Here is a 26,982-nt window from a genome sequence, read left to right as displayed (position 1 = left end):
AACTCTAACACCTTATTTATTGGTAAATTACATATTGTGAACTTAGCCTTATTTCTTCTGTGTAAGTTGACCTGACATGCTCTACCTAAAAGCATTAGTCACAGTACAATCATATATCTGCTATCTTACAGTCTCAATAGAATCATATCTCTACTATATGTTCAATAAAAGTTAAGCTTGGCATAGACTGAAAGAACTTATATCAGCACACTCATATTTAACAAAGATTATGCTCTTATAAAATCATGGTTACAGTATATTCAAACCTCAGGTATTTCCTTGAATTCCTTCGAAGTGAGTAAACATATTATCAGTCATTTTTGCTGCGACACGTGACACCAGAAGGCTCATACCAACACAAACCTGTCCCACCTGTTACGCACTCTCTATCTCTCCTTCTCAGGGTATAGCGTGTCTTGACTAGATGAGATTTTTTTTTTTTTCTTCAACAATGCTAATGTTTGACTAGGAAGAAGGAGGTCCGATACAGTTTCAGTGTCTCTGGATTGTGTAATACTAAGCAGTGTAATTCACAGGGATCTCATGACACTTTGAGAACTGAACAGAATCTTCATTGTCAGACTTGGTGCTCTAAACACGGATTTCAAGGAGCCATGGGTGAGTTTTTAAACTTTGCTTTAAAAGGTTATGATTTGACAAGCTGTGGTGTTTGTGGTACCTGGGTTATGTGTACTATTTGATTAGTGAGCAAGAAATGACGATTTAGTGACAGATAGGTTAGACTGAGCTGCTTTTCATATCGTATTTTTGATTTGAATATTTGAATGTATGCATAGACATATGCATTTATTTATTCACTGATTTACTCAGTGTGACTTATTTGGTAACGAAACTTGAGATGACAGATTATGACACCGTCATCATTATAGAGTTGTTTTTTGAGCTTACCTGATCATAAACTACTTGCAAATGAGACTTGACATTTAGACCAATAAAAAACACAAGAGTTATTTATTGGAAATCATATGAAATTCCGCTGTGAATCATGCAAAGTGCTCTTTGTACTGCAATGCATTCTTAAATTGAAGTCACATACCTGTAAGCCTGTTGAAACACATTGCTCATGGCTGTCCAGCTCCAGTATTGCACTTGAGAGTCACATAAATCTACCACTTCAATCTCTTTGGCATGTTTTTTCATGCCTTTCACATAATTAGTTGAATTTGTCTGTAGGGTAAGCATTTCATAAAAGAAAAGGCTTTCTTCTGCAGACTTTTCTTCATTGGTTTTTGAGGGGAAATCTGTGGAATGGACATAAATGTTACATTTATACATGCTTTCCAAAATATTACGTATTTCATTTAAACACTCAGCAATGGTTTTACCTCACTTCTGTCCATTTTAGAGGTGCTTGTGCTTCTGGATTTTGAGGCGACGATGTCAGATGAGTTGACGGTGCATGTTGGGGATGTGGTGAAGAATGTCTCAAAGGGCAAAGAGGAAGGATGGCTGGAAGGAGAACTAAGAGGAAAGACAGGCATGTTCCCTAGCAACTTTGTCAAGGTCTGGACCTGTTAGAGCACCCTTTCCATAGCTTTCTTACCAGCCATAATGTTCATTTTCAAAAAGGCTATTTTCTCCTCACAGGAAGTGCCTGTTTATTTAATAGGGGACACCAACAGAGAGCCAAGAAGCATGAGGAAAAGTAAGTTTCCATTATAATAAACAAGATAATCATAAAATCGCAAACAAATCTTTGAAGTGAAAAAATCATTCTTGTGGTCTTAAATTCACTGAATTACTTTCTGAAGACTCATTTGAATTTCCTGCCTTGGAGATCGACTATAGTACGAACCAATGAGATTTAAGTACTCGCTGTGCAGATGTTATATGATTGGTTGGAACGAATGAAGAACACATGCCCTTTATCAACTAGGGGTTGACTTCAGATTTTTTAAAGTCGACATTTACGTGATAAAAGTCGAGTCGACGTCGACTAGTCGCTTATGACGTCTTTATTGAACAAAAACACTTAAACCTTGAGCTGAGACTCAAACACCTTGTGCACAGCTATGACACAGCGCTGCCTACATGGCTATTGTTCCTATAATACTTTGCTAATCAGTATAATCAGCAACTAATCAGTTATTTTGTCTTTGGGTCGTTATATTTCTCACAGATTTCTGCTCATTCTAAATCAGCAGATAAAGTAGCACTGTAAAGATTACATTTATATAAAGTCAATAGTGAGAGAGCGATTGCGTGTGTGAATTACAGTAATTCTACCTGGCAGCGTCTCTCTACTAGCCTATTAATATAGCTGTGTGTTTTAATTACTAAGAAATATATGCTAGAACTTTTCAGTTTCTAAGCTATATTAGCCAGAAATCATGGAACAGTGTTGACAATTCATTTCCCCACCGCGCTTTTGAATGATTGTGTGCTCACGATCTGCACGTGATGTACGAGCGAGCTACTTTATGTAGCCTATGTGTGTGATTAGAACGACAATTACAACAAGCTGTTTAAAACGTGCATTCTCCTGTTCAGTTTTAAACATAAAGATGGTATACTCACGTGTTGTGGAGCCTTTCGGAGTATGCATTTATCTGTTATTTTATCTGTTTTCACAAAGCGTAAATGTCGACTTCAAAGACTTCTTATCCTGTTGCGCCCTCTCTATAGGACCAGCGACTAGTCGACGTCAAGCTTAAAGCGTCATGGCAGAGCATTAAAGTCGACTAGACGATTAATCGGTGCAACCCCTATTTTCAACCGAGTCAGTGTTCTGAGTCCTCCAGAGTGGCTCAAAACAAGATGTGGTGGAAGAATTAAAATGTCTGATGATGATAATTAAAATGACATAGGGACATATTAAAAAAAAAATTCTATAATTTGTTATAAGTCATGCAAATGATTCATTTACTATTAATGACTCATACATGTTAAACAACACTATTTGTCACCACCTCCTGCTGTAAACCTGCAGAAAAGGCCGGTGAGCTGTGAGCGTCTCTGAATCTTTTTAAAGAATCGGTTTACTTGGATGAATCAAAGTTTGCAACCATAGAGGGTTCGCACAAACTTCACGATTTGGTCAGTTGCCTGGATGCGTGGCCATATTGGCGATACTCGGATGTAAACAACAGCATGGATTAATGCACTGTTAATGTACTGCTGAATACATTGTTTGGCTGTCTAAACCACATAAAAATGTGTGTAAGCTGTTAATCATATAGAGAAAGGGCGCAATATTTTAACAAGCTAAAGTTGATAGGTGAATAAAGTTATTATTTCACCTACCTGACCGGAAATGATAAGAATAAACACAAATGTTGTCAAAATTCTTGCCCTGGAAGTCCTGGTTCAGTTTGGCCAACCACAAAAGCCTTTTGTTCCTCGGTTTTTTGCACTCTTCTCCTTGATTTGTTATAACTTTTGGCAGTCTATAATACTCCAAATGTTTTTCTCGGTCCAACAGATTAGTACAGCCCGAAACATGACAATTGACTATTTTCAGCATTAATAATCAGAAAAATATGCGAGTTTCGTTCGGTTTAGTTGCATTGTTTACATTCAGTGTAGCCAATATGGCTTGATGCGTCGTGAAAACACTATAAAAGACATGTTACCTTAAAAATATTTAGACTTTGTGGTCGATAAATATGTTTTTTTTTTTTTATCAACTACAGATTCTTAAACGTTTACATCTTGGTCCAAATGCGTAAGCTTCTAAAGTTGTCCAAAGCATCCCGACTTGGTAAACTAAAATAAGTAGGCTAATGAAAGGTTTGTGCCTCCACATCCGGTCTCAAATTATACTCACCAAAAATCCATAGGCTATGACTGCACTGTATCCGCTATAAAGTAGTGCTTGTCATAAAAGTGAAGTACTTGTAAAAGTGAAAACTGGAAGTGCTTTTGCAGGCTAGTTCAGTTCAGTTTGTTCTTGCACACATCTCACCGTGTTGACATGTTGCATATGTTTTCCACTTACTTCATCGGTCCAGCGAAGAAACCAAAGGTACAGACGAGGAAATGTGAGGTAGCTTTTCCCTACACCCCCACGCATGAGGACGAGCTGGAGCTGGTTGTCGGAGAAACCATCGAGATTCTCAGAGAGGTAATAAGTTCCACATTTATATGTAACGTTACTTCATTGATAGAGTCTTACGTGTTTTCGTATAGCATGTCTTCACTATACTTGAACTTTCTGTGAGCAAAAGTGGTAGGCTAATCTTTCATCATCCTTGTGGACGTTAAAGGAATAGTTCATCCAAAATAAATAACCACCAAATACTCACCCTCAAGTCTTTTCATATCTTTCCCTCTCTATGACAAAATGTATAATCATTATATACAGTATATTGGATAAAAACATCCATCATATGAGTAAATGTATCTGGGAAATGTTTATGTGTGTATAAATATTCTGCTATACTTTCTGTTTTGTCTGGCAGATTGAAGATGGGTGGTGGATGGGAAAGAAAAATAACCAAATAGGAGCCTTTCCTTCAAACTTTGTCAAGGAAATTTTTGTCCCCTCAAAAGGTAAGGTTGTACACTAAAACTGAAGCTTGCATTTCTTTTGTATAACACGTATAATCTTTTCTAATGATTTTCTTCACAATGGATACAGTGGCCTCTATAATTGTTGTGACAAAGATTGTTGCAACCTTTTTGTGGTATTTTTGTCTCATTAAGTTTTTTTTGTGGGCAAATCCACAAATGCGTCCCAAAGAGGACATTTCGTGTCAGATACGTGTTAGAGTGTTTTAGTTAGATTTTTGGTTTCTTGTCTGATATTGCTTATTGTTTATTCTTGTTTCTCAACTTTACAATGTCGTCACTTTTACCGAGTCCAAATTTTATCAGTAGCCTAGAACAAAAACTAAATTCTGAAAATATAATGTTCTGCAGATGGCAAGATAACTGAAGCCAAATCCAGGCCTAAACTCTCAGAAGCTGTCTTCAACAAAGAGGTGAATATTTTTATATTGTATTATATTATATTATATTATTTATACACTGCTGTTCAAAAGTTTGGGATCAATAAGATTTTTAATGTTTTTTTAATTGAGTCTCTTATGCTCTTCAAGACTGTATTTATTTGATCAAAAATACAGAAAATAAAATTAATATTGTGAAATATTATTGCAATTTCTGATATTGATTTCCTATTTTAAAATATTTTAAAATATAATTTATTTTTGTGACGCAGCGCTGAATTTTTATCAGCCATTATTCTAGTCTTCAGTGACATAAACCCCTTCAGAAATCATTCTAATATGCTGATATTATCAGTGTTGAAACTGTTGTGCTGCTTTTTTGGAGGCTGTGATACTTTTTTCTTTGATGAATAAAAAAGTTAAAAAGAACAACATTTGTCCAAAATAGAAATCTTTTTTAACAATAAATAATAATAAAGTCTTTACTATAATTTTTTTTAATCAATTTAACACATCCTTGCTAAATAAAAGTTTTAATTTCTTTAAAAAACGAAATTAAAAAATGACTGACCCCAAACGTTTGAATAGTAGTGTATTCTATTTTAAATAAACTCCCAAAAAATATTAAGCAGCACAACTGCTTAATATGATTTCTGAAGGATCATGTGACACTGAAGACTGGAATAATGATGCTGAAAATTCAGCTTTGCTTCACAAGAATAAATTATATTTTAAAGTATATTAAAATAGAAAACTTATTTTAAATTTGAAATAATATTTTACAAAATACAGTGTTTTTCTGTGTGTTTGATGCAGCCTTGATGAGCATAAGAAACTTCTTTAAAAAACATTACAATTCTTACTGATGCCAAACTTTCTAACAGTAGTATATGTGTGTCTGTGTTTGTGTGCATATATATATATAATTAATTCCTTTTTCTTTTCTTTTTTTCATACAGTCGAAAGTACAACAGAGACCAAGTTTACGGAAAAAAACATCAGGCGGTGAGAACAAAACATGCCATAGCATACGGATGACGTTGGTTAAGTAATTAAATGTTGTTCAGCTGGTTCTTGAGGTTGTACACTTCAACTTGAAGAGTACTGAATAGCCCTATTCCCATAATTGAGAGTGACAGAGAACACCTAGAATCTTAAGACAATGCCTATCCAGTTATCAGTGAATGAAAAGACCTATTCTTAAAGGACTTCCCTAAGTGCTTCGTACCAGAAGAGCAGGAACATTTGCTTTCAGGTTCACCCACCAAACCTAGCAGGCAGATCCGTTAAGGAAAGAGCCTAAATTGCTAATAAGTTAATCACAGTGTGAGTACATTTGAGGTAACTGAATACATATTCAATTTCTTCACAGTGAAAGAATGTTGCCAGGTCATGTTCGACTACACAGCTGTTACTGAAGACGAGTTGAACCTGAAGAAGGGAGACGTCATAACAGTCATCAACAAGGTGTGTCATCGGTGACCAATTTACTGCTTTCTATTTATACGACATTTACTAAAGAAAAACAAAGTTACCTCAACAGATTTGTATGTGGAGGATAATGTACAGTCAGCTGGTTTTTACAGTCATTGCAGCAAAATAATAAACGATGAGCAGGTCAGATCAGAATGCCAACAAAACAATTTTGTATCATTCTAAAGGAATGTATTTTGCAAAAATTACAGCATGACTTTATATTATCTTGCCTATTGCATACAATACCAGTCAAAAGTTTTTGAACAGGAAGATTTCTTTTCTTTTTTTTAAAGAAGTCTCTTCTGCTCACCAAGCCTGCAATTATTTTATCCAAAAGACAGCAAAAGCAGTAATATTGTAAAATATTTTTACTATTTAAAATAACTGCTTTCTATTTGAATATATTTAAAAATGTAATTTATTCCTATGAACAAAGCTAAATTTTCTGCATCATTACTCCAATCTTTAGTGTCACATGATCCTTCAGAAATCATTCTAATATGCTGATTTGCTGTTTAAGAAACATTTTTTATTTTTATTAATATCAATATTTAAAACAGTCGAGTACTTTTTTTTTCAGGATTCTTTGATGAATAGAAAGATTCAAAGATTTATATTTCAGATAAATGCTGTTCTTCTGAACTTTCTATACATCAAAGAAACCTGAAAAAACATTCTGTTCAGCTGTTTTCAACATAATAATAATAATAAATGTTTTTTGAGCAGCAAATCAGAATATTAGAATGCTTTCTGAAGGATCATGTGATTGGAGTAATGATGCTAAAAATTCAGCTTTGAAATCACAGGAATAAATAATTTTTTTTAAATATATATTCAAATAGAAAGCAGTTATTTTAAATAGTAAAAATATTTCAAAGCTTTACTGTTTTGTTCTGTACTTTGGAACAAAGAAATGCAGACTTGGTGAAAACAAGAGACTTATTAAAAAACATGAAAAATCCTACTTTTTTTAGAAACCTTTGACTGGTAATGTACTTAAACAAATAAGTAAATAAATGCACATGAAATGTCACTACCATTCAAAAGTTAGGCATCAGTTTAATCTTGTGAAAGAAGTCTTTTATGCTCAAATGATTTATCCTACTATTGTGAAAAAAATATTACAGTAAAAGAAGTATATTTTAATATGTTTTAAATAGTTTGAAAACAGTTGTGCTGCTTATTTTTTTTGTGAAAATGTATACATTTTTGATTATCTTTGATAATTTGAGAAAGTTCAAAAGTACAGCTTTTATTTGAAAACAAAATGTTCGTAATATATAAATGTCTTTACTGTCAATTTGGTCAATTTACTACATCCTTACTGAATAAAAGTTTTCATTTCTTTCAACAAATAAAAGAAAAATCTCACTGACCCCAAATTTTTGAATGGTAGTTTATATAAAACGAAAAACAGTGTAGTGTGATCTCATTTGTATTCATAACTTATTACCTCCTCATTTGGTTGTTTATACCCCATATACAAGTTTGTATCTCTTCCTGGGCAGTGATTCAGCTGTGTGTTTTTATTTTCTTTCTCTTTTCCCTGAAGAGCACTGAGGATGAGGGCTGGTGGGAGGGGGAACTGAACGGACGCAGGGGCTTTTTTCCCGATAACTTCGTCATGGTGATCCCAGCGGATGCTCTCAATGTGAGTGTGGGACAGAGAAATGTTCTCATGATTGGCCCATTTGTGCGCTGTTAGAGAATGGGAGTCTCCCTTTTATCAACACTGCTCTGTGCTGTTGTAATGCGCTGGCTCAGAAAACCGATTTTAGGCCAAGGACATTCATCCGAGTTTACAAATAGTTTAATTTGTTTTAAGATGGAACAAACTGGAGGTTACAAATCTGCTTTTAATACGTTGATCCTATCCGTGATGAAACAAGAAGGCTAACTTTGGTCTATACATGACTGTATTTTCTTCCTGTTATTTTGGGATTATTAAAAGAGATTGACTCAGAGGTTTCCATTAGAAGAGAGGAACACTAAAAAACGGTGACTTGATTCCTCCTACATGGAAAGAGTGTGAGCTTTATCCTGCTCAGAAGGACTAATCTATATTTTGTTGACAATTTCTCGTTTCTGATGCAGACTGGTAATGCAGGCCAGGCTCCGGTGAGACGTGTCTCTCAGAAAAACACAGGTAAGACATCAGCACCTGTCAAAGCGGCAGGGCTGGTTCTACAAGTTTGTTTCTTTAGATTGTACAGAACGTAACTGGAAATGTTGCTAGAAATAGCATACAAAGATTTGAGCGGGTGTACGAGCCGGTTTGATGGAAAACACGTAGTGGCACATGTCAAATCGAATCGAAAGTTTATAGTTTGATATTTCTCTGGTGTGACCCATGAGGCATTACTACTATTTCTTTTGTGAGACTATACACAAGTCTATTTTAAATAGGATCTTGTCATATAAAATTAGAATTTTTGTATGCTGTTTTCGGATGTCTTCATCAAAATATAGTATAGTTCATCAAAAGACACAAATAAATACTTTAATGCTAGTCAAAGAGTTAGTTCACCCAAAAAAGAAAATTCTGTCGTTACTTACTCACCCTCATGTCGATCCATACCTGTAAGACCTTTGTTTATCTTTGAAGCACAAATTAAGATATTTATGATGAAATCCGAGAGCTTTCTGACCCTTTCTGATTGTTAAAACAGTCCATGAGACATCGCTGTTTCAGCCGGCGTTCATCTCTTAGTTCATCGTCTGTATATTCTGCAACGAAGACTGACGTGGAAGAGAAGAAATTGTTAAATAAAGTTATTAATTTTGTTTCCTCTGTGCAGAAAAAATTAATTTGTAGCTTCATAACATTACGGTCGAAGCACTGATGTCACATCGGCTATTTTAAGGATGTCCTTACTACCTTTCTGGGCCTTGAACGTGTCAGTTGCGTTCAGAAAGCTGTCGGATTTCATCAAAAATACCTTAATATGTGTTCTGAAGATGAACAAAGGACTTACGAGTTTGGAACAACATGAGGGTGAGTTAATAATGACAGAATTTTCATTTTTTGGTGAAATATCCCTTTAAGACTCTTAAGTTATGGTTTTGACTAAAACAGTACTTACCTTATTTGAAATCAGACGCAACCTTTATTAGACACTGCTACCTAGAGGAAGTTTAAGTTTATTTTTTTACTTTATATATGCACTGCCATTCAAAAGTTTGGGATCAGTAAGATTTGTTTATTCCTGTGATGCAAAGCATGATGATCCTTCAGAAATTATTCTAATATGCTAATTTATTATCAATGTTGGAAACAGTTGTGCTGCTTAATATTTTTTTGGAACCTGTATCTGTGATACTTTTTTTTTTTTTTTTTTTTTAGAATTTCTTGATGAATAAAACGTTATAAAGAACAGCATTTATTTAAAATAGAAATCTTTTGTAAGAATATACACTACTGTTCAAAGGTTGGGGTCAGTCATTTTTTTCTTTCTTTCTTTGAAAGAAATTTAATACTTAAATTTATAAAAAGTGATAGTAAAGACTTCTATTGTTAGAAAAGCTTTCTATTTTGAATAAATGCTGTTCTTTTGAACTTTATTCATGACACAGGTTCCAAGAAAAATATTAAGCAGCACATCTGTTTGCAACATTGATAATAAATCAGCATATTAGAATAATTTCTGAAGGATCGTGTGACACTGAAGACTGGAGTAATGGCTGATGAAACTTTAGCTTTGCATCACAGAAATAAATTATATTTTATAGTATTTAGAAAATGTACTCATAATATTACTTTTTCTGTATTTTTGATCAAATAAAGGAAACTTTGATGAGCATAAGATACATCTTACTGATCCCAAACGTTTGTACAATAGTGTATGTTTTTTATTTTATATCTTTATTATTGTTATTATTATTACTTTTTACTTCATGCAAAAATAAAGACAATTGAGCAGCTTTTTTCTTTTCCAAAAAAATAAACATTTTATGAATGTTCTATTAACTTTATACAGTGCCCACAATCCTTATTATTACTTTTTTTTTTAAATTAGCTTGACATTAACAAGTTCGCTGAGTTAGTTTTATATTAGCTTTTGTTTGGTAGTTCACCAAAATTCTCTGATGGAAACTACAAACTGCTGTTTCTGCACCTGTTATTGACAACTGTCATTTCTAGGACAGGAAGTAGGCTTTTGCTCATCACATATTTTGTTTTGCACTCAAGCATGAGACTCAATTTCACCCTCAGAAAGATCATATTTGCTTTGCTGCAGAATTATCTGTGACGGTATTAAAGTGGTGATAAAAGCCTGGAAATGCAGTACTGGAATCTCTGTTGAGTACTAAAGTTTTAAATCTGACTTTGCATACATAACACTCATTACCACAAACCGCTGGAAGAAACACTGATGCAGCTGTGTGGGGCTGTGACAGGAAGTCGTAGGCCATGAAGACATGTCATGTGAGCAGACTCTAGAGAAAGGCAAGGCCAAAGCGGAGCAGCCCTGTGCTTTCTATATATAAACGCCTTCATACACATAGGGTTGTGATGTTGGAATACTGACAAAATTTAAAGGGTATGTATAGCATCTATTCTTCAGTTGTTTTCAGGTCCTGGTTTTCGAGATCCGTTTGCAGTTTATATCACTTGCTGCTTGTCTTAGGACAGTCACGGAATAGTTTTTTTGAAGATTTGGTTTAAAAAAAAAAGATCTTGTCATAGTAGTCCTGATGGGAGATGAAATGATGTTCTGTATGAGAGAGGATGTTTACTCAAAATAATTACACGTGATAGTTTTGCTAAGATCTACGATTGCGCTTGATTTGATAGATTGTGACGTTAATGTCTTGTTTGATTTTGACTCCACAAGAGTAATTCTAAAAGAGGACAGTTTAATGGCTGGTAATACACTGTAAAAAGTTTGCTGTAAATTTTACAGTAACTTACTGGCAGCTGGATGCCAGTAAGTTACTGTAAAAATGTTTACAGTATTAATACTGTAAGTGCATTTACAGTACTAAAAGGTCTTTACTGTAATTTCATTTACAGTATTTTTACTGTAATTTCATTTACAGTATTTTTACTGTAATTTCATTTACATTATTTTTACTGTAATTTAATTTACAGTGTTTTACTGTATCTTCAATTACAGTATTTTTACTGTATTTTCAATTACAGTATCAGTACTATAGAGTTTATTTTCATTTATTTTAAACATTTTTTACCTGTAAAAACAATCCAATTAACCTACAGCACTGTAATTCAAGATTTTTACCACCCCAACCCCATAAAAATCACAATAACTCATAAGCATTAGTTCTGATAATATTCTTTTTAATTGTTGAACATTTTCTTTTTAAAAGTACAGAGACTTTGTATCATGGCAAACATACACATACTGAAAAGCAAAAATAAGTAAGTACACTACCAGTCATAAGTTTTTGAACACTAAGATTTTTTTAAAGAATTCTCTTCTGCTTACCAAGCCTGCATTAATTTGATCAAAATTTAATTTATTCCTTTGATCAAAGCTGAATTTTCAGCATCATTACTCGTCTTCAGTATCACATGATCCTTCAGAAATCATTCTAGTATGCTGATAAACATTATTTAATTTTTAGATTTTTCAGGATTCTTTGATGAATAGAAAGATATTATTTAGCAAGGATGATTTAAATTGATCAAAAGTGATAATAAAGACATTCATAATGTTACAAACTATTTCTGTTTCAGATAAATGCTGTTTATCTGAACTTTCTTTTCATCAAAGAAACCTGAAAAAAAAAAATGTATTTTAGCATTATAATAATTTCAGCAACATCATAATAATAGTTTTTGAGCAGAAAATCAAATTATTAGAATGATTTCTGAAGGATCATGTGACTGCAGTAATGATGCTAAAAATTAAGATTTGATCACAGCAATAAATTACATTTTAAAATATATTCAAAAAGAAAACAGTTATTTTAAATAATAAAAATGGTTCAAAAGTGTACTGTGTTTGCTGTACTTTGGATCAAATGAATGCAGGCTTAGTGAGCAGAAGAGACCTTCTTTAAAAACATTTAAAATCTTACTGTTCAAAAGCTTTGTCTGGTAGTGTAAATAAAATAAAATCATACAGTAAAAATGTGTTTGTATTGTGTTAAATTTTAGTAGTTTTGAGTCAAAGTTGACAAGCTCTCTGATGAGAAACGTCAGAATGGGATTCAGGCTGATGCTTGTTGTTTGCACCCTCTTTCCAGAAGTCCATCTGATCTGTGACTGTCAATGCATTTGCTGCCACAAAGGTTGACTGTCTGAACAAACCTGCAAGCACAAGAAAAACAGTGTTTAAAGAATTTGCCTCAACTGTCAAACTTGGTGCTGTATGCATTTAAAAAAAAATGATATACTACATACGAACGCAGTAGTAAGAAAAAAACTGAAGAAACTTTTTCTTGAAATTTTTTATAAAGAATTTTATGAATGGGTCAGTAAGTCACTGATTCTAGGTGTTTAAAAAAGGTAAATTCATTCAGTAATGAAACACTGCTGTGTGCAGAGATGCACAACATGGCTTTGTTAAGAACCGTTTTTACTAAATGGAGCAAAAAGACAATACTTTCTTCATGATTTAAATCACTTAATATTACATTCTTGTTTATTGAATTTTGTTGCCCTGACACTCAAAAGTCTGCCACAGACCATGCTAAAAGCTAACCAATCTGTTCATATAAACATTCTAAACGTGTGTTTCCTAGAAAGTCTGTGCATATAATAAGCCTACTATGATTAAAAATCTCTAATTGTTGCTTTACAGTAACAATAATCTAAATTGACAGACGGTAAGATTGCTATTATGAATTTAAAGGTTACAGTAAGTTAAAGATACCTGAAGCAGCTGCATTTTGCTGTTTAAATGCTGGTTTAATAGAAATAATTTTAATGTGCATGCAAACTCAATCTTGATGTGACAAGACATGGTAATAAAAAACATTCCCCGGAAATAAATACCTTTCAAATGTGTACTTTAAATACAATATAACTTGCTTAGGATAAAAGCATCTGAAAAATGCATGAATGTAAATGCAATGTAAAACAAAAATGTTTTGGGTTACCTGATTCTGCATGTCTGTAAAATGGACAGCTGGCTGTATGATGATTCTGCCCCTGATGGTCAGCATCCAGTTAGTGCTTGGAGAAATCTCCTGCAACAGACAGTGTCACAACACCCTTTTAGTGTTACTATAGTTTATGATCAGAAAAGACAACTTAGTGCTGGGCGATATGACGATATATATCGTGGGGACGATAGAAAAGTGTCTATCGTCCTATTTCTCTTCTATCGTTTCTATCGTCTCTAACCTAATTTTATCAATTACTAAAGAAAATATTGCATTAAATAGGCTATGACAAATGTATGATAGTGTCTTGTTGCTGTGCAATGCATACTCTACCCTATAAGTGATAATCAAGAATAAAAACGAACTTTTTCACAAAGAAACTCCGTCTTGTGCGACGTGACGCTTTACGTTGTTGCGAGTGCAACATGCTTTAACTCGTGAGTGCTTAGCCTAAAGATGGAGACGCAAGAGGTTGAAGATGAATGCCCGGAGTCGCAACAACAAACTGAAACTGCTACGCAGGCAGCAGACAAGAAGTACTTTTAAAGACACGTGGGTACGTCAGTGATTTTGTTGCATTTTGGCTTCAAGAGCTCCGACACGGAGCAGAAACTCATGTGCAAACTCTGCCAAAAGACTGTTTCCGCGCCCGACGCTGACGCCTGTTTCACACATACTTTGTCTGCAGTGCGTATGCGTTGCGTATTTTTTTCCGCACCCATGTTAATGGATCAGATCGTTCACACTGCACGCGGTTGCTGTCCGGTAGTGCGTTCCAGAAGTGGTGCGTTTGTAGCAGTGGAGCGATCCTTTCGGCACAGAGTCTGTTTTTGCTGCGCTGCATGCGCTGAATTAAAGTGGCAGCGCATTGTTCGCTGTAAAAATGAACATGGATTGACACGGAAATGTACCATAAATGCATATAAATGCAGTCTACTGTGTTTCACAGTCAACACGTGGCTTTTTGGCTAGGTTTAAAATAGTGCAGTTTTAAATAAACAAGGCAACATAATAGATGCACTTGTCCAGGTAGAAAAGTTTTTTTAAATATGTTTTTTAATAAAGATTTAACACGAAAGAAAGGCACAGAGAGCCGACTGCTTGTCTGTGGTAAGTTTTAATTTAAAATATTTGTGATAGCCCAATTTCAATATAAAAAGGAAGCTATGCTGTGTTTAAATGTGTTGCAACTTGCTTGAGCAACTTAATATACAAATCTAGAAGTCAAGTGCATTGAATAATAGCCTACGTTGTTTATAATACGTTGAGTTTAAACGTGAATATGTCTAGTAATATTGTATTAGTGTACTGTGATAAAAGAGTATCCCAATGCTGAAAAAGCACGATTGGATTTGAAATTAAAATAACGGATAAATGGTGTGTTTGTGGTAAACACCCGCGGATCAGGAACGGACTGCAAACGCGTTCTGTGTGGAAGCAAAACGAGTCCGTGCTGCCTCTGCACCGCATACATAACGCACACGGACTGCAGACGGAGTATGTGTGAAACAGGCGTGATACTTCATTTTGGTTTGCAAACTTTGCACTACAAGGTTGAAAAATGTTTTTATATATATATATATATATATATATATATATATATATAATTGAGTGCTTTTCTGCTCAGAAACTTGAAATGGCTGTGCATTTTAATAAAAAAAATAGTTTATTTTGATAATACTATTTAACTATGATGTGGATAAAAATGTGAAGGCTACTGTAGCTCTACCTCCACCACACCTGTTGTCATTTGATACATTTATATTGCTGCACTAAAATGTATTTTTCTCATTTGTGACAGTTCAGTTAAATGTCACTTCAAATAACGAATAAAAATAAAGTTGCAAAAAAAATTATGCAATGATATTTTTGTCAAACTTTTCAGAGAATAACTGAAAACGTACTTTATTTTGGTATATCGTGATATATATCGTTATCGTGATATAAAATAATCCATATCGTGATACATGATTTTTCCATATCGCCCAGCACTAAGACAACTACTGTACAGTAATAAAATCTACATTTTTAATAAAATAAACATTTATAATATTTATTAGCAAAACTTGTTATATTAATATATTGCTAGCCCGTTACTCTCTTTAAAAAGTTAACCTGTTCTGCAAGTCAGTGGAGAACAGCAGCCTGTGGCTAATTTGGCTAATTTAGTAACGTTAACATTAACTTAGTTAAATTGATGAAAGGGGAAGCTCACCTGTTGTTTGCACCGCGACGACGGCAATCACCAGAAAAGACTCTAATACACGGCCGATGCAGACGACATGACCACGAGACGACAAACTTGAAAATAAAACACAAAAGATGCAGTTAACCGCGGTGTTCAGTTTTACCTCAGTGTTTCATGTTAGCGCGCTGTTTGTCACGTCTGTCACTGAAGGGACCGTCTATAAAGTTACATACGACATTCATACACACATTTCTTACTTAAACATCATTTGAAGAGAATTACCTTGCCAGCTATAAAGAGGCAGCGTTTAAAAGACATTATGCTGCTCTGTGACTAACGTTAAGTTTGTCAACTTCGGCTTACTGACATTATTAGCTTACCAGTTCATGTTATCGTCGATACTATGGCAGTCATTCACAGAAGAAGATCCAAAATACACCTCCGCGCTCCGACGTTACAGACGACATCCAGACCAGAAACTTGAAAATGACAAGCAAAAGAAGGGCTTGAAAATACAGTTTAAAATCTCCACAGAAACAGTGGTGTTGCTTAACGCACTTTACCTCAGTATTTCACCTCAGTTTGCTGTTAAGCTTGAGTAAGGGCTCGTCAGACGAACTTACTTGCATTAAAGGGCAGCCGAATATACAAACGTGTTTCTCAGTTTAAATAAAGTTTATTTCGACTAATATAGGTCACCTTAATTTACTCACCAGTCCATGTTTTCACCGTTATGGCGGCGCCCCGGCCGCCAGTCAGAAAAAAAAGGCTACCGACATGAAAAACACGATGAATATTGTTAGTTTGCTGTTAACAAGTGAAAACAAATTAAAATTGTTCAGTTTTTCATAAAACAGAAATAATATACTAACAGGGCTGCCAACTTTTGACTTCAGCTTGGAGTGAGAATTCCCACAGCCGTCCCTGTAGGGGGGTCCGGGGGCATGCTCCGCCGTAAGAAAATTTTGTACATTTTACAGTTAAATTCATCTATCTGGTGCACTTTGAGAGTTCACAATTAAGAGCGCCAATACAGTTTCAGTGTGCAAACTAAACAAAGAAAAAAGCTGGTCAATTGACTTGATCTTGAGGTTTAAAGGGAACTCAATCCTCTTTTTAGTGTGATATGGTGTCTCAGTCTAAATTACTCTCACACTGGTATATTTAGAAACCAAACAATTTAGAATTAAAAAAGAATTAGAAAGAACAACAACAATAATAATTTTATATTAACAACAGTAATATTGAAAACAATTCTGTAAAGTAAATAAAAACAAGTATTTCACCGGTATGTTATTTTACCTTTTTCTACAGTTTTCTACATTTTTTGGTGATTTGAGAAAATTTACCAGCCATAAATATTTTTCCTGGCCATGAAACTGTTTTTGCAGAGGCTGCTACTACAACAACTAAACATTTTTAATAATAATAAAAAATAAATAATAATAATACATTGAAAATTAGAACTAAACACTGCATTTTAATCTTGATACAAGCAAAGATGCTACACACATTCACATGAGCAGTCTGTGATACTGTTTTTTATCATAAAATGATGTAAAGTAACTGTTGCAGTGCTGCAAAACTGTTAACTTTTTACCACAACAAGAAAAGCAATTTACAATGAAAGAATTGCAAGATTTAGTCATTAAACTTTTATATATATATATATATATATATATATATATATATATATATATATATATTTTTTTTTTTTTTTTTTTTATTTGACACGAAAAATTCTAATATTTTGCTGTTGATATATTAGTCTGCTGTTGTGAGAAATTAAATTTTTCTCATTTTCGAAAAAGAATCCTTCATTCATGAGATTTATCACTCTCAAAACTTTTGACAATTCTGAACGGATTATAATTAGCCTTGGAGTGCGCAATAGCCCTTCCTTGATAATCACTAAAACGTGTCGCTTCAGTTAATGGCAAAAGTCCTTTTATTATCAATGAACCGCTTATTTACAGTGAGAGGACTGGCAAGTGCAATCTGGCGTTTAGAGGTGAGTGAATTCAGAACGCAATGGCCAATCACAGGCGTTCTAGATCAACATATATGTCTGTGATTGGCTACATTGCTCAGCGCTACAAAAACACGTTGTCTTTTGGCGATTTCCAGAGCACAAACACAAATATGCACTGGAGCTTTTGCCAAATCTGTTTAGCCAATATCTTATTAATCCAGTTTTAACTGAGGGTGCTTTTGACAGCGTGAGAAAATGGATGTGTGGCGTGAGAGCGTGTGAAAAGTGTCAATTGCGTGAGTCTCACGCTGAATGCGTGAGAGTTGGCAGCCCTGTATACTAACCTTTTTGTCGAGTTATTGATGCAACATTTCTCTTTTGTCCTTTTTACCGCCACTTCCTCTCAACAGGAGAAAAAAAAATCTCCCTTGCCATTGGTCAATTTTTCGCGGGCAAGTTCACTACTGTAAACGGATTTACAGTAGTGGAGAATTACAGTAGTGATCATATATTTTCCCATAATCCTTTGCAGTTTACAGTAAAATACTGTATATACATTTTACAGTATCTTACTGTAGATATTACAGTAAAATACTGTTCAAATTACAAAAATCGGTTACAGTGTACTTAAACCCATTTGGGTTTATTAAGGGAACCCATGAGATTTTTTTTGTGTGTAGCCACAGGAAACAGCAGGCCAGCTTTTGCACATCTGTCAGGGAAAGTTGCCTGTTCCCATGCCACTGAGACCTCCAGCATGTAACCCGTGTAGTTGTGAGAATGCTTCAAGTGATGTTTATTTTGTGCTGTTATCTTATGTGCGTAAAGGGCAAATTATGAAAAAGAATGGCTGCAAATTGCTTTAAGGGTAACGTTAGAGGCTGGCCTCCTCCGGAGTGCTTTGGACAAGAGACAAGAAGCAAAAAGATGGAGGATTACATTTGTTAAGAGTTGTTAGTAGTGTTGCTTTAAACGCATAAAAAAGCCACTGCTGTCAGATTTTGATGAAACCTCATGATACTGACTGCAAAATGTTGTATCTTCTGATATCTCAGTGAACCAGAAGCCAGTGATGGACCAGAACAACTCTGACACAAACACAAAGACGGAGACTAAAAGTAATAATTCAGCACACACCTAAATAACTTTGCTAAAGTGTAACATCTCGTCTTGTTGATTAAATTATACAGTAAACGTACATCTAAAATTGTTTAAAAATGTTTATATATATATATATTCAGAGCTGGGTAGGAAATAATTACATGTAATCTGGATTATGTAACCAGATTCCAAAAATGACTCGTAATTAAATTAAATTACATTTTAAAATACTCATAATCAGATTACAGTTCATTTTTATGATTTACATGATTACATATTATTTACACAATAGCAATACATTATTCATAATAATTTATTGCTAATTCCATTTGTTCATCTTTTAGATGTCTTTTCTAAAATAGCCTAATGCTTACTTGAAGTATTTACCTGAGATTTTAAAGTAAATATTTGAATAATTAAGTATCACATTTACGTGTTCATGGCTCTCTGACATTGGTTATGGTCACTTGACAGAAGTCAAAGTAATAAAATATTCACAACCCCAGGAAAACCTTGACATAATATAATGTTTAATGCACTTCATGTTGTTAATAACAGTGAATGGAATATATTTTCTTAATCTTTGTATGTTTATATCAATATGGCACAAGATTATCATTTTTAAATCAATGCAATAAATGAGATGGGTCAAAAGTAATCTAAAAGTAATCTGAGTACATTACCTAAAATGTGTAATGTTATAGTTTACGTTACTAAGTAACTACATTTTTTGTCGGATTACAATTTGTAAGTAATCTACCCAGCTCTCTATATATTACACATGTACAACATTGCAAATATTTGAGCTCATTTAAAAGCATTTACCAGTTAGGATAATATTTATCTCTTGTCTTTGCCTTATCTACTCTTTGCACAGGTGACAAACCAGACACCAAAGACTTTCGAAGTGACCCACCTGGTAAAATTAAGTTGCCTGGTCTACACAAACCACCCGTTCCACCACCACCAGTGAGGGAGAAGCCTATAAAACTAGTACCAAAGTAAGTGATGCCTCAGCAAACCATCTTTGAGCAAACAACCTTTTGAAATGCTTTTCATGAGACTTTCCTCACAAGTATTGCCAAAGTCATCTGAAACACAAAAGCTTTCGCTTTTTTCACCGGATAAATAAAATCTCTAAAAATTTCCATTAGATTTATTATGCCGAGGGACAGAATTCCCCTCATTAGATAATCATTTAGCATTATGTGTTATTCTAAAGGGCCTGTGAATGCTCAGCCTTGTAATGAGCAATGGAAATTTTATGAGTTGCTGAGGGACTAAACAAACCAAACTGCCCGTTTCCTGTTTTTCTGAGTGAGACTGAGTCTTCAGGCAGAGCTTACAGAAGGAGCTGTCATTTTAGCTCAAATGCATGCATGAGCTAAGACATTACCATCAATTAACAGTTAATCTAACATTTTCCATAACAAATCAAAGCAGTGCATTGTTTACAAAAAAGCTCAAGGCACTTTAAAACACATTAGACAAATTTATAGCGTATGTTACAGATCCCAATGTTTATTTTGATTTCTGTGCCAGAGAGCAATGCTATTAAATGGAAACTGCATTAAAAAATCTGTGGTTCTTGCTTGTTTTGTGTATTTTAAAGAAGTCATCCAAGATGTTCATGTATTTTTTTTTTCTACCATTGTAAAAAAAAAAGGTTTTTGAGGAAAACATTCGAGGATTTTTCTCCATATAGTGGACTTCAATGATGGCCAACAGGTTGAAGGTCCAAATTGCAGTTTCAGTGCGGCTTTAAAGGGCTCTACATGATCCCAGCCAAGGAATAAGGGTCTTATCCAGCAAAACAATCAGTAATTTTCTAAGAAAAAACTAATTTATATACTTTTTAACCATAAATGCTCATCTCGCAGTAGCTCGACCTCACATGTGACATAGGCAGAAGTAGCAACCCAGTGTTTGCAAAGAGAATGTGCAAAGAAAGTCAAATTCCTTTTACAAAAAAAAGGTAAAACAACGATGTTGAAAAAATGTTAAAGTTGGAGGAGAAAATTAAATTGAGTTTTCACCCTACCCTACCTGTTTGAACCAAAGTACACAGACGAAGAACTAACCACGTGTGACCTTTGCAACATGAAGACGCGCATACGCATCACAGAGCGTATGTGGTTAAAAAGAAAATGACCAATTGTTTCCCTAGGTAAGACCCTTATCCCTAGACTGGGGTCATGTAGAGCCCTTTGAAGCTGCATTGAAACTACAGTTCAGACCTTCAACCCATTGGCCACCATTGAAGTCCGCTATATGGAGAAAAATCCTGGAATGCTTTCCTCAAAATCTTAATTTCTTGCAACTAAGGAAAGAAAGCAAGTGTTTCATTCTGGAAGTGAACTTCTGTTTAAGTACTCAGAAGTTTCTGAAATGTATTATATGTGTGTGTAATATGCAAAATGCATATTTTCCCTTCTTAGGAATGATGAGCCACGGCCTGTTTCACCTAAACAACAGCCCCCAGCTTCACCAGTACAGAAAGAGGTTAAAGACAATAAGGATGTTAAAGAGAAGACCCCTGACCAGTTTGACGGTGTAGATGTGTCCTCAGAGAAACTAAGTCATCCCACGGCTAACAGAGCCAAACCCCCACAGAGAAGACCACCAACAGCCCTCACCTCACAAGTGAGCCTAACACACTCATACACGCTTCAGAAGTTGATTGGAGGATTGGTTAATTTGAAGTTGATTTCAGTTGACGAGATGAATTGCAACAAAACACTCACTTCATGTAATGAAGCAAGCATTAATACTTAATCAGACTTGTGCTTTTCAAAGCTTGAGGTGTGCCACTCAAGCCAAATCATGTCAGGGGAGGTGCATGGAGAATTATTAAAAAAATAAATTAGGGCTGTCAATCAATTAAAATAATGAATCATAATTTTAAATAATAATATAGTGATTATATTTAATAATACTGTATATATATATTAAGTTTTTAAATTACTAATACATTCAGTCTAATGTATTGATAAATAATGCAAATGACGTCTGTTTTTCATAAAGGTTCCAGATGAAACTGACAACAGTGAAACTTCAGACGAGAAAGATGGATTACCACAAAATATTCCAGAGGTTTGGATAACTCTTTATAAGAACTTTCATTAATTTAATTTTATTACATTATATACTGCTTCACAGATTAGTTAAGCTCATGTACCTTCAAATATTAAATTGTGAGTATTATCACATATATTCATATTTGATTGTACATGAACTATTGATCTGTTAAGCATTATAAAATATTTTAAAGACCTATTAATGAAAGTTGTTTTAAAGTGTTACCAAAGGTTGGAAAATTTATTATATTCCATTAAGAAATGATATGTGACCCTGGGCCGCAAAACCAGTCATAAGGGTCAATTTTTGAAATTGAGATGTATTCATCTTCTGAAAGCTGAATAAATAAGTTTTTCATTGATGCTAGGTTAATTTTGCCCCATACAATGTATTTTTGGTTATAGCTACAAATATACTCATGCTACTTACTGGTTTTGTGGTCCAGGGTCATATATTTGTCTATAAAACATCTCCTTAAATGTCTGGTATATACTACTGTCCAAAAGTTTTTTCTTATATGCTGACCAAGGCCAATTTTCAGCATCATTACTGCAGTCTTCAGTAGAAAGAAATCATTCTGATATGCAGATTTGGTGTTTAAGAAACATTTCTAATTATTAGTGTTGAAAACAGTAGTGCTGCTTAATATTTTTGTGGAAACCGTGACACATTTGATCAATGAAGATGAAAACTTTTGAACAGTAGTTAACATGTAAAGCATTCTGGGAGTTTTATCCCTATTCATCCCTCAGTTGCTCAGCTGCTTTTATTTTTTTTACAGGAACCTCAGTCATCACCTTCCACCAAGACAGAGCACGTAACTAAGACCACTTCACCACCCAAGACACCGACTGAAAAGAAAGCTGCGGTTCAGGAAGAGGCCTCAATGGCCTCTGTGCTGACAGAACTCAAAGATCTCCGCATGTCACTGAATCTCCTTAAAGTACAGCACGAGTGAGTATAAACGCATAAATATCACACCCGAAAGATCATATCACGCATTTCTCTAATTGCAATATCCCTCTTTCCTGAGCAGGAGAGACATAAAGGAGCTTAGAGATGAACTGAAGGACGAGATGGAAAAACGAATGAGATTACAGGTGAGTTTTGATTCTGCTGATGGACTGTCCCATTGCACTTTGTCCGCCATTTTCCGTGCTCAAACAGGTGTAGCAACAACCTCTTGTAAGTAACGCAGGTGTTTTGTAGTTGGATGTGAAAGTGAGTCTGCATTTCTCCCGACATCAGAGCTATTGAGGACTAGTGGATTAGTTTTGTTTTTTAAGGTAACGCTCCACAGATTACACAAAAAATGGAAGAAAGGGGAGGGGAGAGCAGTAGCTCATTATCATTTGAAAAGGCATGCACTGAAACAGAGTTGTTTCTGACAGGGTAAAAATGTGCTGTTTTTAACAACCATTGGGGAATTTTAACCAAAGTATGTTGCAGACATTTCATGAAGACCCTAAAGAATCATACCAACTAATAGAAAATGGGCATCCAATGTCCCAGTTAATTTCAATTGTTTGAGCAATAAACAAATGAGCGAAAGAAGAAAAAATAGATTTTTACATCAGTTCCTTATTCATTTATATGAATGCTATTACATTTAAAAATAAGCTGAAATAAATGCAGTTAAATCCTGTATTGTGAATTAGATTCAGTTGCCAATGGCACATAAAAACACATGTTAAGTACCATCTTCATCCTCAAGAGAGCAGTATTGAGTTAAAAATGCAACCTGTTTGGTCTACATCACATCACAGTTGTCATAAAGGATACCTGAGCCATTCATAAACCACCTTAAAAATAGCCACATATATATGTTCATTTTAAACATAATAAATGACTTTTATGTAATTTCTTAACTAATGGAAGGTATTTTTAAACCTCAGAATAATAGCACCCTGCTTGTTTTTTAATGTATAATTTAAATATGTGAACCTGGACCACAAAATATTATATTTGTATATATTTATAGTGTATTTGTAGCAATAGCCAAAAAAATAGATTTTTATTTTATGCCAAAAATCATTATAATATTAATAAAAGATCATGCTCCATGAAGATATTTTGTAAAAATATATCAAAACTTGCTAATATGCATTGCTAAGAACTTTTTTTTGCGATATTTATTTTATTATTTATTTTATTAGATTTTTTTGCACCCTCAGATTCCAGATTTTCAAATAGTTGTATCTCGGCCAAATATTGTCCTATCTGATGTATTGTCCTATACATCAAAGGAAAGGTTATGACTGGTTTTGTGGTCCAGGGTCAGTGTTGGGGGGTAACACATTTCAAGTAATGCAAGTTGTTATAATATTACTTTTTCCAAATAACTAGTAAAGTAACGCATTACTTTTTAATTGACAAGAAAGTACCTGAGCTACTTTTTCAAATAAGTAACGCTAGTTACTTTTCCCCCCATTTATTGATTAAAAGCTGTCCTGTATCAATGTTGGGAGAAATTGTGAGTAAGATGTTACTTTAGTTCTAGAATAAATGTGAACATGCATTCATTCATCTCACTCATAAAAAAACAGATGAACTTTTTATATTAAAAACAAACAAGCAAGCCCTGCCCAGATTTAAAAAGCAACGCAAAAGTAACGTAACGCATTACTTTCCATAAAAAGTAACTATAATAATTACTTACTTTTTTAGGGAGTAACTTAATATTGTAATGCATTACTTTTAAAAGTAACTATCCCCGACACTGTCCAGAGTCACTTGATGCTAAGTACAACTTATTAAATAACATTTTAATATTTATAGGATGAGGTGGAGGCTCTGAGGAAAAAATAGTGAACATTGAACACCAGGAGTATTTCACTACCCCCAGCGATCCTTCTCTGGAACATGGACGTAAAGGCAGAACGACGATGTTGAGGAAATGGAAATCCAGCACATGTGACTGTTTGATTGATTGATTGATTGATAAATTAATTTCTGGTTGAGTGGACCAGAATCCAGAGCTCAATTCAGAGATTAGAAGACTACAAAAAGACTTCTTGGTTTCTCATACTCTGCTTATCAGCTCATTTGGTTGTGGGAGTGCTCGCCACTCTTTTTTTTTTTTTTTTTTTTTTTAAACGTGCGTTTTGAAATGTGTAAATATCAGATATCTAATATCTTATTTTCATGGAAATTCAGGGATAATCTTGATCATGTTTTAAGGTATCAGCACACTTTCTATTATTATTATTATTGTTATATATTTCTGTTTTGTGGTTGTATTCTGTAACAAATAAATCTATAAGTAGTTCCACTGATGTTGTCCAAACGTTTTTCTGCAAATCTGATTTACCCAGAGACGTTCATATTTTTTTTATGCTCGTCTTTTTGTCTCTAAGATACGAAACAAGATGGCTTTATTTTTGTGAGTACAAATGCAGAACCTTTGTAAACATAAAATATTAAATCACTTATTGTTTTCTTCATAACCACAGTGATCTGATAAAAATCTGAATAGAAATTTTATGAGAAGACAAAACACAATTTGACTGGCTCCAGTTCATTTGTAACATTGTGCAATTATAACACCGCAAATGCTGTTGTGAATGGTATGAATAGGCTTTGCTTTGTCTCTAAACAGTCACTAAAAAGTCCATTTTCCCTTTATGAAGTTGTGATGTGAGACTGGTGCGGATTTAGTTTCCCTTTATACTGAAAACAGCATCTGGAAACCATGTGGAATACATTAACTCCTTATAGTCTGACTAATCATTTGGAATGGACTATATTTAACGATGTACACACTAATTCCCAATAATGGAAATATGTTTGTAGGTTGAATTACAGTGATGACAGTACCATCGATTAAAACAGACTCAAATTCTTGACTTTTTGTTGGTCTAATCTATGATGTTATGTTGGTTCTGTACATTTATAAGCAGTTCTCGTGTATGAGAGATTATGAGTTTATGAGCAGTTCTCATGTTTAGCTACTTACTTTACAATTCTTTCCTGTGTAAACATGTTTTCTAATTGTTTGTTTCAGTATTTACGATCAATGTAAAGCTGAATAATATTCAAATCAAACACATCTTGCCATGATCTATTCATATCATTTCACATTCCACAGCCAGAAGGAATCTTTGAACTAGAATTTAAATGATACAATAACATCAATTTGGTAAGCAGATATATAATGTGAAAGACAAGATGCCCATAAAAACATTAACAATCTATTTTATTATTATTATTTTTAATATATACATCTTTTTATGCCATAATTTTTCTCAGAATTGTGAGATATAAAATAAAATGAACATAAAATGAAGTCAGAATTGTGTAAAATAAACTTGCAATTCTTGCAAATCAGAAAAAAAGTCATAATTCTGAGATATAAACTCGAAATTCTGAGAAATTAAGTGAGAATTGCGAGATACAAACTTTAAATTCTGAGAAGTTAAGTCAGAATTGCGAGTTTATATCTCACAATTCTAACTTTATTTCTTAGATTTCCAAGTTAAACTCACAATTCTGAGAAATAAACTTGGAATTTTAAGGAGCTAAAATCAGAATTGCAAGATATAAGCTCGCAATTCTGAGAAATAAACTCAGAATTTTGAGAAATAAAGTCGGAATTTTGAGAAATAAAGTTAGAGCTGCCAGATACAAATTTGGAATTCTAGAATTTCAGAGAAATAAACTTGAAAGTCTGGGAAATAAACTCGGAATTTTGAGAAATAAAGTCAGAATTGCGAGATATAAACTCGCAAATCTGAGAAATAAACTTGGAATTCCGAGAAACTCAGAATTTGTAGAAATAAAGTCAGAATTGTGAGATGTAAACTCTGAATTTTGAGAAATAAAGTCAGAATTGCCTGATACGAACTTGGAAATCTGAGAAGTAAAGTCAGAATTGCGAGTTTATATTTCACAATTCTGACTTTATTTCTCAAAAATCCAAGTTGAATCCGCAATTCTGAAAAATAAAGTCAGAATTATGAGATATAAAGTCGCAATTCTGAGAAATAAACTTGGAATTCTGAGAAATAAATTCTGAATTTTGAGAAATAAAGTCAGAATTTCAAGATATAAACTCACAATTCTGAGAAATAAACCCGTAATTTTGAGAAATAAAGTCAGAATTGCCAGATACGAACATGGAAATTGCGACTTTATTTCTTAAAATTCCAAGTTGAACTCGCAATTCTGAGAAATAAACTTGGAATTCT

The 26,982-nt window shown here is 33.9% G+C and overlaps 1 protein-coding gene across 2 annotated transcripts; it reads left to right on the top strand.

Moving 5' to 3' along the window:
* The first annotated feature begins 484 nt into the window (after nucleotides 1–484).
* On the top strand, nucleotides 485–25,844 carry sh3d21 (SH3 domain containing 21). Of its 2 annotated transcripts, XM_073847913.1 has the most exons (17): nucleotides 485–618; nucleotides 1,367–1,524; nucleotides 1,609–1,666; nucleotides 3,972–4,084; nucleotides 4,422–4,512; nucleotides 4,882–4,943; nucleotides 5,870–5,915; nucleotides 6,283–6,377; nucleotides 7,939–8,037; nucleotides 8,481–8,532; nucleotides 18,673–18,735; nucleotides 19,596–19,719; nucleotides 21,157–21,361; nucleotides 21,743–21,811; nucleotides 22,578–22,750; nucleotides 22,833–22,896; nucleotides 24,575–25,844. In XM_073847913.1, the coding sequence occupies exons 1-17, from the start codon at nucleotides 615–617 to the stop codon at nucleotides 24,602–24,604; spliced, it is 1,506 nt and encodes a 501-aa protein (XP_073704014.1). In that variant the 5' UTR covers nucleotides 485–614; the 3' UTR covers nucleotides 24,605–25,844. The 2 variants fall into 2 exon arrangements, with proteins under 2 accessions (XP_073704014.1, XP_073704015.1); XM_073847914.1 differs by lacking the exon at nucleotides 21,743–21,811.
* Nucleotides 25,845–26,982: the final 1,138 nt, after the last annotated feature.

The sequence above is a fragment of the Garra rufa genome, chromosome 9 (genome assembly GCF_049309525.1).
Source record: "Garra rufa chromosome 9, GarRuf1.0, whole genome shotgun sequence".
In the NCBI taxonomy this organism is placed as follows: Eukaryota; Metazoa; Chordata; class Actinopteri; order Cypriniformes; family Cyprinidae; genus Garra; species Garra rufa.
The sequence above is the reverse complement of the archived record's forward strand: the minus strand, read 5'-3'. Positions and strand labels throughout refer to the sequence as shown.

Excerpts from the sequence above, each read along its gene's own strand:
- sh3d21 (XM_073847913.1), top strand. Across the intron at positions 19,720-21,156 it reads CCTATAAAACTAGTACCAAA|GAATGATGAGCCACGGCCTG; the intron begins GTAAGTGATGCC and ends TTCCCTTCTTAG. Across the intron at positions 22,751-22,832 it reads CTCCTTAAAGTACAGCACGA|GAGAGACATAAAGGAGCTTA; the intron begins GTGAGTATAAAC and ends TTTCCTGAGCAG.